The sequence below is a fragment of the Phoca vitulina genome, unplaced genomic scaffold, assembly GCF_004348235.1.
Source record: "Phoca vitulina isolate PV1807 unplaced genomic scaffold, GSC_HSeal_1.0 scaffold10, whole genome shotgun sequence".
NCBI classification, from domain to species: Eukaryota; Metazoa; Chordata; class Mammalia; order Carnivora; family Phocidae; genus Phoca; species Phoca vitulina.
In genome coordinates, this window is record NW_022589713.1 from 25,514,876 (window position 1) to 25,526,283 (window position 11,408).

The 11,408-nt window shown below is 38.6% G+C and overlaps 1 protein-coding gene across 4 annotated transcripts in view; it reads left to right on the forward strand.

Annotated features, from left to right (window-relative positions):
• The first annotated feature begins 1,302 nt into the window (after positions 1-1,302).
• The window catches only part of PIK3R4 (phosphoinositide-3-kinase regulatory subunit 4), an 83,762-nt gene continuing 73,656 nt past the window's right edge, over positions 1,303-11,408 (forward strand). Inside the window, exons 1-3 of one of the 4 annotated variants that reach the window (XM_032408720.1) lie at positions 1,303-1,827; positions 2,617-3,396; positions 10,758-10,891. In XM_032408720.1, coding sequence (XP_032264611.1) covers positions 2,664-3,396; positions 10,758-10,891 — 867 coding nt within the window. In that variant the 5' untranslated portion in view covers positions 1,303-1,827; positions 2,617-2,663. The remainder of the gene's footprint in view (positions 1,828-2,616; positions 3,397-10,757; positions 10,892-11,408) is intronic. The other 3 variants (XM_032408722.1, XM_032408723.1, XM_032408719.1) reach the window with 3 other exon arrangements.

Below are 11,408 nucleotides of genomic sequence, written 5' to 3' on the forward strand. Positions count from 1 at the left end.
ATACATGAATGGCCAATAAGCACACAAAAAGATGATTAACAATATCATTAGTCATTAGGAAAATGCAGATAAAAACCACAATGAGATATTTCACACCCACTAGGATTGCTATAATCAAAAAGATAGAAACTAACAACAATAAATGACCATATGGAGAAAATGGAATCCTCCTATATTGCTAGTAGGAATGTAAAATGGTGCAGTAACTTTAAAAAAAGTTTGGCAGCTTATCAATCTGTTAAACATAGAGCTACCATATGATTCCATAATTTCATTCCCATATGCTTACCCTAGAGAAATAACACATGGCCACACGAAGCCTTCTACAGGAATGTTCATACAGCATTATTCATAATAACCAAAAAGTAGACACAACGCGCCAAATGTCTACCAACTAATGAATGGTTAAACAAAATGTGGAATCTTTATACAATAGAATATTTGGCAATAAAAAGAAATTTAAGTATTGATACAAGTTTACAACAGAGATAATCCTCAAAAACATGTGAGGTGAAAACAGTCAAAAAACTGCATATTATATACCATGTGTATGAAATATCCAGGATAGGCAAGTCTATAGAAACAGAATATGGATTAGTAATTACCTAGGGCTGGGACGGGGAGGAGAAAGGGAGAGAATAGGAGTGACTGCTTATGATTACAAAATTTTTTTTGGGGGGGGGTAATGAAAATGTTCCAAAATTAAATTATAGAGATGATTGAACCACTCTGTAAATATATAAAAAGCCATTGGTTTGTATGTTTTATTTTTTATTTTTTAAAGATTTTTTATTATTCATTTGAGACACAGAGTGAGAGAGAGAGCATGAGCAGGGAGAGAGGCAGAGGGAGAGGGAGAAGCAGGCTTCCCGCTGAGCAGGGAGCCCGACGTGGGGCTCGATCCCAGGACCCCGGATCATGACCTGGGCGGAAGGCAGACGCCCAACCATCTGAGCCACCCAGGCGCCCGATTTGTATGTTTTAAACAGGTGTACTTTATAGTATGTAAATTATATCTCTAATAAAGCTCTTAAAAAAATTCAACTTGTGATATATTAACTTTCCTAAATAAACCTGTGAATTCTCTTAAAGAACTCTGTTCTGGGGATGTCAGAAGCCGCAGAGTTTAGGGAACGATAGAAGACCGGGATGGGAAATAAATTGACAGAACATTTTATTTTCTTCCTCCAGGTGCTTCGAATGAGGCCACGCCCTTTCTTCGTTCCCTAGCAACCAACTCCCTAGCCACTAGCTCTCTTTCTCAAGCCTTACTCTGTCGTCACTTCCGCTCTGCGACAGGAAGAGAGGTCAGAGCCGGCAGCTTTCCCGGGAGTTTGGCGTTTACTGGTCTGCTTCCGCTGAAGAAGTGGTTGTTTCCCTGCAGCCTCCCGCTCTATCCCAAGTCCCACCTGCCCGCCTGCTGGTGAGGCTCTGGAGGAGTCTAGAGGTCTTCGAGGGTCCAGAGATCCGCGCGAGAGGAAGGTGAGACCCGGGAACGCATGGCTCCCAGGGCAGAGTAGGGGACTGGCGGGGGCAACTCTTGGGGTATGTGTGGCATCCCTTCAGCTTGGCTTCGTTTATCTACTGCGGCACCGAGAGCTTTTCACTTCTCCCCTGCGGACCACCTTGGTTTCTGGAAATTGGGACTTTTCGGCCTCCCTCCCCCAACGTCCCACCTCCTGCCTTTGAAAGAAGACCCCTCATACGGAAGGCTCGCCCAGGGCTCGCCTGGCTGCTGACTCCCAATCCCGCGCAGACCCTGAAGTGATCCGTCATGACCTCATTGTGAGCTAGTGACCAACTTGTGACACTTTCCGGAGTCCTAGGGTAAATGTTTATCCGTGCGCATGGTCGTGTGTGTGAGTGTCCTTTATTTCCTGCAAATTATGAACTAGGAGAATCCTGGGCTGTGTTTGGCAAGTGTGTGTTTTGGCTTTTCTTTAACTTCTCTGCCAGTGTTTTTTCCTTGTTCTTGCACATCAAACAACTTCATGCCGCCTGTTAGCTGGTAGGAATTAGCACACTGGAATTAGGCTGGAAGCGCCCAGGAGTTACTGATTTTTTTTTTTTTTTTTTGGATCTTAGCTTGATCTTTGAGGAGTTCAGTGACCTATTTGATTTAGGCGATTTTTAGTCAGTTTTAAATTTTTATGTTTAATTATTATCACTTTTTATTTTTAAGTTTTTAATGTGTTTGTGTCTTACATCCAAGACCACAGGTTCTTCTTGGACAGAGACTGTCATATAGTACTGTTGTGACCCTCATAGCCCCAAGCACAATGCTAAACACATATAAAGGCTCATTAATTTTTAAATTTAAATGGCAGAAAATACACATTCTAACATTTTCAACTTAATATTGAAGGGGTCTGTTTAAAGATAGTTCAGCTCCTGGAAAGAAAACATAAAACAAGGTCTTTTTAGATAAATGTGATTAAAATTTAGAGGCTGCCTAGAACACTAGATACGGTGGTTTCAGTAGAAGAGAAATATGGTGCATCTGTCTTTTAGGAAGAGAACACAAATAATGGTGTTTCATTACTTGTATCTTTTCTTCTCCTCCTCCTCCTCCTCCTTCTTTTTATTTTATTTTATTTGTCTTTTTTTTTTTTAAAGTAGGTGTTGTATCCTGACTTACAGACCCAGAGGTGCTTGCTGCCATTATGGGAAATCAGCTTGCTGGCATTGCTCCTTCCCAGATCCTTTCTGTGGAGAGTTATTTCTCAGACATCCATGACTTTGAATATGATAAGAGCCTGGGAAGTACTCGGTTTTTTAAAGTTGCTCGAGCGAAGCACCGAGAAGGCCTGGTGGTTGTGAAGGTCTTTGCAATTCAGGATCCCACATTGCCTTTAACCAGCTATAAACAAGAGCTGGAGGAACTGAAAATCAGGCTTCATTCTGCACAGAACTGTCTACCTTTTCAGAAAGCAGTAGAAAAAGCATCTGAGAAAGCAGCCATGCTCTTTAGGCAGTATGTGCGAGACAACCTCTATGATCGCATAAGTACCCGTCCATTCTTAAATAACATTGAGAAGCGTTGGATTGCTTTCCAGATCCTAACAGCGGTGGACCAAGCACACAAATCTGGAGTCCGTCATGGGGACATCAAGACTGAGAATGTAATGGTCACCAGTTGGAATTGGGTCCTTCTAACTGATTTCGCCAGTTTTAAGCCCACTTATCTTCCAGAGGACAACCCAGCGGATTTCAACTATTTCTTTGACACTTCTAGGAGGAGAACTTGCTATATTGCTCCTGAACGTTTTGTCGATGGTGGATTGTTTGCCACTGAGTTAGAATATATGAGGGATCCTTCAACTCCACTTGTAGACTTACATAGTAATCAGAGAACAAGAGGAGAGTTGAAGAGGGCAATGGATATCTTTTCAGCAGGTATTCGAATTGGTCAAATTTGCCAAGGCGGGATGTGCATATATTTTAACTCTGGAACATTGAAATGTAGCTTTTAGAAAATCCCATATGTTGAAAAATTATTTTCTTGGTATCTCATACGCTATTCAGATAGATACAGCAGTTTTTCTTTGGACATGTTTAATTGCCTAGGAAATGCAGAGTGGTTCATTTATTCAAATATTTAAAAAAAATTTGAATTCTTCTGTATGGATCAGGCATGTCTTTTTTTTTTTTAAAGTAAACTCTACCCCCAATGTGGTGCTCAAACTCATGACTCATGATCAAGAGTCACATGCTCTACCCACTGAGCAAGCCAGGTACCCCAAGGCACTGTCTTAAGTGCTAGAGGTAGATGGACAGTTATGTCCCTCTTTTCAGGGTGTTTACATTTAATGGGGAGATAGATATGATATTGAAAAAGGACATTTCAATGCAGAGTGATTTGCTGTGGGGGTGATAAGCACAGGGTGCTGTTATAGGAGTATAGAAATATTTAAATTAATCTTCATGGTACGGGTAGAGAGGCAGTATCAGGAAAGGCCTCTTTATTGGAAAGATCATACAAGTTTTTTAAAGATTTATTTTAGAGAGAGTGCTCGCTTGTGTGTGCACGAGTTGGGGGAGGGGCAGAGGGAGAGAATCTTCAAGCCAACTCTCCCGCTGGGCAGGGAGCTTGACGCTGGGCTTGATCTCAAGACCCAAGAGATCATGACTTGAACTGAAACCAAGAGTCAGACGCTTAACTGACTGAGGCCCTGGAAGGATGATTTTTTTTTTTTTTTTTAAGATTTTATTTTAATTATTTGAGAGAGAGCACAAGAAGGGGTAGGGTCAGAGGGAGAAGCAGACTCCCCGCTGAGCAGGGAGCCCGATGCGGGACTCGATCCCAGGACTCTGGGATCATGACCTGGGCCGAAGGCAGTCGCTTGACCAGCTGAGCCACCCAGGCGCCCTGGAAGGATGGTTTTTAAACGGAACTAAAAGATGATTGGGAGCTAGCTATGGCAAGGATAGCTTGTTTCAGGCAGAGTGTTGCTTACACAAAGACTTGAACACCAGAGCATGAGGCACTGATTTATTAGGACACTTTAAGTAGTTTACTATATCTGGAACATAGAGTGTAGAGTGTGAGGTAAGCAAGCCCCAGATCAGAAAGGGTCTGGCGTGCCCGTGCTATCCTATGGGGGCATTATCAGATAAGTATTTTAGATAATCCCTGTAGCATGGAGAGTAGATTGCAGGAGAACTACCTTGGAGAGGGGAAAACTAGCTAGAAGTAAACTGCTGTAGTCCAGATAAGACGTGACCCTGACAAGCTTAAAGTTGTGATAGAATTGGAGAGGGAGTGGAAAAAAGAATACGTCAGAGATAGGTAGAATTGTTAGGACTTGGTGATTGATTGGTAGGTGAAGTCAAGAGCACTCCTTTCACCCTGGCTTGGGAAATTGGGTGGATTGGCAATGATGGTCACTGACATAGGAGAAATAGGAGGATGAACAGGTAAAGGGGATGGGAAGATGATGAAGTCTCATTAGATATGTTGAGTTGAAGGTGTCTGGGGGATATCTAGGAGAAGAAGTACAATAGGCAGTTGCTTATAAAGGTTTGGTGCATAGAGATTTGGGATGGAGGTGGAGATTTGGTAGTTACCAGGAAATAGGTAGTAATTGTAGCCAAGGTAATGGGTTTGTAACCAGTGAGGGTTTGTAGAAAAGTGATTCTTAAGCTTTTTTGGGATCCCCTTAAAGATTTTGATGAAATCAATGGCCTCCTTCTCTAGAAGAAAGTACCATGCATTAATACACATTTCACATACACACACCACTTGAAGCCAGGCCATGGATTCTAGATTCTTTATGAACTTTTGGGAAGAGAAATGGGCTGAAAATGGTATCCTGAGGAATACCATGCGAACTCTGTATGTATCAGTGCCATTTTTGATGAATTTTGCAAAGGTTGGGTTTAATCTGTAGGTCCACTGCAAAGAAAACGTAAATTGAACGGTATTTTAGATTACTTAGGAAAAGTAACGTAATTAATGAAGAAGTGTATTTCATTGAGGGTAATGAACAAGAATTGTTACACAGGTTTGTAACCTCTTTTGGTCCATTCAGTTTACTAATCTGTGTCCTGAGATAATACTGAGGGGTGTTTTTTGGTAAGCTTAAGAGTTAGCTTCCAGGCTGTGAATATAACAAGATTAGAAATGTAATTCATCAAAGTCCCAACTTTATTGATCAGTGAATTTATCAAAATTTTTGGCAAACCATTTTTACTTTTAAAATTCCTTTAGCTTAGAAATGTGATCACTTTAATCTTGGGATCATTTATAGGCTTTTTTTTTTTTTAACTGAGGTATAATTGGCATATAACATTACATCCTTGTGACTTATTTTATAACTGGAAGTTTGTTAGAGTTTTAAAATTTCAAGGGTCAATGAAAAGTTTATATTTATCCTTTCTGTGTGCATTATAGTTCCGTAAACTTACTCAGCATTTGTTTTTCTAGACTAAGAGTCCTATACTCTATTGGCTGAAGATAGGCCCTTTAAATTTTTTGAAAGAGGTGGGTGGGATATGTCCACTTTGTACTGCTCCTAAGATTTGATGTAGGCTCTTTGGGTTTTGAATGTTACTTTTCTCCATCTTGATGCACATCCATGGTTCATGGCTGCTAGTTTTGGGGAGGGGTATATATTCTCTGTCTCTGGTCATATAAGTGGGCAGAACCCTTTTCCTGGAGATCTTTCATTCATTTGCTTGACAAATATTTGAGTATTATCTATTATATATGAGACACTGTGTTGTGTACATGTTGGGAGTACAGCTCTGAACAAGACTGACAAAGTTTTTGCCCTTAAGGAGCTTATGTTCTAGTGAAGTAGAAAGAGAATAAACAAGTAAACAAGTTAATTTTCGTTAAGTGATAAGTGCTGTGACGGAGTTATGACTCTGAAGTGTTATGACAAAGGTTGGTAGGAGACGACTTTAGATAAAATGGTCAGAGAAGACCTCCTGTATGAGAAGGTAACATTTGAGCTGATATCTGAATTGTAAGGACTTAGTGTTGATGAAGACACCTTGAACAATTTGTTCCATAGGGAAATACTGCCTAATAACACCTTTTCCAGAACAACATTCTAAAAGTTGCAAGAAAAAAGTCCTATATTCACCTCTGTATTAGTTTGCTAGGGCTGCCATGACAAAATATCTCAGACTTGGTAGCTTAAACAAAAATTTATTTTCCCTCCGTTCTAGAGGCTGGAAGTCCAAGATCAAGGTGCCAGCAGGAGTGATTTCTCCTGAAGCCACTCTCTTTGGGTTGCAGATGGCCACCTTCTCATGGTGTACTCATAAGGCCTCTTCCTTGGTGCCCCTTCTTAAAAGGACACCAGTCATAATGGACTTAGGACCTTATTTAACTTCAATTACCTTTTTAAAGACCCTGTCACCTGTATTTAGTCAGGTTAAAGGTACTGGGTGTTAGGGCTTAAATATATGAATTTTGGGGAGGGGGGGAGACACAACTCAGTCCATAACAATCCCCATTTAGTTGTAAATAGTCAAATGTAGCTATGTTTCTTTCTGACTTTTTACTTGGAAATTATTTCAAACTTAGAATACTTTAAAAACTTGCAGAAGAGAATCCCCAGATTCACTTGGTTAACATTTTGCTCCACTTAATTTGTCACCTGTACATTTTTTTTGCGCCCCGCCCCACCCCCCATGATTTTCCCCTGATTAAGTTACATACATCATGGCTCTTTACTTCTAAATACTTCAGTATATATATCCTAAGATCCTATTCTCTTACCTAACACTTACATAATTGTATGTTGCAGTTATCAACTGCAGCAAATTTAACATTGATAAAATAATTTACAATTTTAATTCTAATTTTGTTTTTGACCCAATAATGTCCCTTACAGCATTTTAACTGCTCCAGGATGGGACCCAGTCTGGGGTTTGGTATTGCATTTAGTTGTCATGTCTCTTTAGCTTCCTTTGATGTGGAACATCTTCATAGCCATTTTTTGTCATCATGACATTGACATTTTTTGAATACTACCTCTCTCCTTAAATTTTTAAAAATTATTTTTATACTTTTTATTTTAAATGATAGATGTTGCAAAAATAGTGAAGAATGCTTCTCCCAGCTTCCCCACTAGTGATATCTTATATGACCAGTACCACCTCAAAGTCTGGAATTGACATTGGAGCATTACTATTAACTAGATATAGACCTTACTCAGTTTTCACTGGCTTTTACCTGCATTGTGTGTTTGTGTGTGCTCATGCATGTGCTCATGCACTTCACTCCACCCCTTTGTTTTTTCATAGGATGTACCTCATTTAGGGTTTGGTTTTTCCTTTTGATTAGATTCAGATTATTCATTCTCAGTATACTGTATATGTGATGATGCATCTTCACAGTATCACATCTAGAGACAAATGATGTTTGTTGGTGATGTTAATTTTGATCACCTGGTCAAGGTCTTGCCTGATTCTCCCCTCTATAGTTACCTTTTGTTTTTTTAATCCCTTGCAACTAATAAGCCCCCTGTGGGAAGAAACTTAAAGACCATGCAAATACAAAAATATGCAAATAGAGGCCAATCATCACAACTTCCTTCTTGATTGGCATCCATTGCTGATTCTTGCCTGACCCAGTCTTTGATTGTAAATGATGATTTTCCAACTCTAGTACTTCCTCCACATTCACCAGTGGGCCCTCAGCATTCTGGCATACTCAAGTGTCCTCTCTTTCCCCTCATTTTTTTTTTTTTAAATTATTGGTATGGACTTACTAATTCCTGCACCCAGTTTGCCGGTATTTTTTGGAGGGTTTTTGTGTCTCTATTCATCAGGAATATTGGTCTGTAGTTTTCTTTTCTTGTAATGTCTTCGTTTGGTTTGGTACCAGGGTAATTTTGAATGAGTTGGAAAGTGTTACCTTTTCTCCTGTTTCTTTGGGACAATTTGTGAAGGATGGTTAAGTATTTTAACATTTGATAGACTGTGAAGCCTCTGTTAAGGCATCTTGTCTTAGGCTTTTCTTCTGTGGAATGTCTATTATTAATCCAATTTCTTTACTTATGAGGCCTATTGAGATTTTCTTTTTAAATCAGCTTTGGTAATCTGTATCTTTCCAGGAATCTGTCCATTTTATTTAGGTTATCTAATTTGTTGGCATACAGTTGTTCAAAATATAGTTCTTTTTCATTTCTGTAAGGTTGGTAGTGTGTCTCCTTTTTCATACCTTATTTTAGTAGTTTGAGACATCTATCTTTTTAGTAGGAGTCTGTCAATTTTGTTGAGCTTTTCAAAGCACCAACCTTAGATTTTGTCGATGCTCTCTATTGTGTTCTATTCTGTTTCACAAATTTCCATGCCAGTCTTTATTATTCCTTTCCTTCTGTTTGCTTTGGTTTTTGTTTACTTTTCTTGTTTCTTAAGGTTAAGGTTAGGTTATTGTCCTGCACTCTTTTAAAATATAGGTGTTTATAGTTAACACATTTCCTCTAAACACTGTCCTAGTTGCATCCCATATGTTTTGTATGTTGTGTTTTCATTTTCATTCATCGCAAAGTATTTTTCTAATTTCCCTTTGATACATTGATTATTTAGGAATGTGTTGTTTAATTTCTACATATTTGTGAATTTTTCAAGCTTTCTTCTGTTATTGATCTCTTATTCCATTGTGGTTTGAAGGACATGATTTGTATAATTTCAGTCCTTTTAAACTTACTGAGGCTTGTTTTATGGCCTAGCATACGGTCTAACCTGGAGAGTGTTCCATGTGTACCTGCGAAGAATTTGTATTCCGCTGTTGTTGGGTGGAGTGTTCTTTTGATGTCTATGTTAGATCCAGTTGGTTTGTAGTGTTGGTCCGGTCTTCTATTTTCCTTCTTGCTTATGGTATTTTTAATAGCTATTTTAAGTCTTTTATTCTAAAACTTGACACAAATAGGTAGAGATTAATTTAAGAACTTTATTGAGTGTTTATTATGTGTCAGGAACTGTTTTAGTTCCTGGAAATTTTTTAGTGAGCAAAATAGGTGAAAATCCCTTCCTCGTGGAGTTTACACTCTAGTGGGTATACAAGATGGTAAAGAAAATAAATACATAATATATTTAATTTGGCAGTTGGTGCTGTGGGGAAAAACAGCAGGGAAAGGGAAAAGGGAACATGCCAGGCAAGAAGTATGGGGTAGTTGTGGTGGTGGGGCTTGCAATTTTAAACTGGTTAGTTTACTTACTGCTAATATCCTAAATGACATTTGATGAAGGACCTGAAGGAGGTGGAGGTATAAGTCAGGGGGACATTTTGGGGAGTAGCATTCTAGGTAGACCAGCAGATGCAGATGCTGTGAACTAAGGTTATTTAAGGATCTTTTTAAGACTTGTGAAATATAGGAGTGCCTGGGTGGCTCAGTTGGTTGAGTGTTTGACTCTTGATTTCAACTCACGTCATGATCTCAGAGTCATGAGATCGAGCCCCACATGGGGTTCCACATTGAGTCTGGAGCCTAAGATTCTTTCCCTCTGCCACTGCCCCCCCCCCCCCAATCCCACATGCATCTACACTCTTTCTCTTTCTGTCTTAGAAAAAAAAAGACTTGTGAAATGCAGGTCATATAATGATTCAGTGAAACTGGTTTGTCCTTTTTGGAATGTGGATAGATTTTTTTTATTCCTTGTTTGAAGATTATGTAAGTGCATAATGATTGGGTTATCTTTCCTTCCCTTTCTAGTCTTATACCTGTACTTCGTAGCACTCCTCACGTTTGTTCACTGGTTTATTTTATGTCTGTCTTCCTAGAATGAAAGCTTCATGAGGGCAAGGATTTTATCTATTATATGCACTGCTAGTGTCTAGTGTATAGTAGACACCTAATAACATTTTGTTTGATGGTGAGTAAATGAGTTGTCAGATATGAATTCTCAGTTCCTTATGAACTTAATGTCTAAAATAAGTCCATATTTAAAAAAAAATCATTATGTCTTGTGACTTGTAATCTATCTGTAAATATATGTATGTATATGTTATATACAAACATTCATTTTAAATTTGAGAACTAGGAAGTAATTTCATTTGATTTTTCTTTTTTAAGATGGAGAAATATTCACTGGGCTTCTTTTGACTTTACACTGAAACTGATGATAAGGCAATAGACGTTTTCCTGTCTTGCTTGATCGTAGTTGTATGTTGCATTAAAATTTTTAATTCAGTTTACTTAGGGATTTTCATTTTGAGTTTTGCAAATTCTCAATTCTTGATCTGTATTAAAGATACCTTGTATTGTATTTTTAATGGATTTATATCTGTTATTTTCCAGGTTGTGTTATAGCTGAGCTTTTTACAGAAGGTGTACCACTGTTTGATCTCTCTCAACTTCTGGCTTATAGAAATGGACAGTTTTTCCCGGAACAAGTGCTAAATAAAATTGAAGATCGCAGTATCAGAGAATTGGTAACTATGCTACAAGTATTCTCCACTAGGTTTTAATAGAATTGTGTTCTCACTTTTGCATTAGACAGCTCTCTGGAATTTTATGAATTTGGAACAAAGCAATAAAGCCCCACAGACAATTACGAACAGCCTATTTTTATTTACTTTGTTAGGGAGAAGTGTATAATACTTTACCTCTTTTCAGGCACAGAGCTCATTTGACTAAATTTTATATGTATATAAACCATGCATAATGTTATACACACACACACACACACACGCACATCTTCAGCTCTGCTTTGGATAGATTTGGGAGGAAGTAAAGAGGTGCCTGAGGGTTAGAGATGTTGTCCAGGATAGAGCTTGCTAGTAAGAAATGACATATATCTAAAACGAAAGAGACAGGAAACATTAACTTGAATATAATGCGGTAGTATAGGGCCATTTCATATAGAAACACCTAGCTTGGTATGTCTCTCTTGAGGCTGTTCTGGAAAGGAAGGCTATAGAATCACTAATTAGTATAGCAGAACAGATA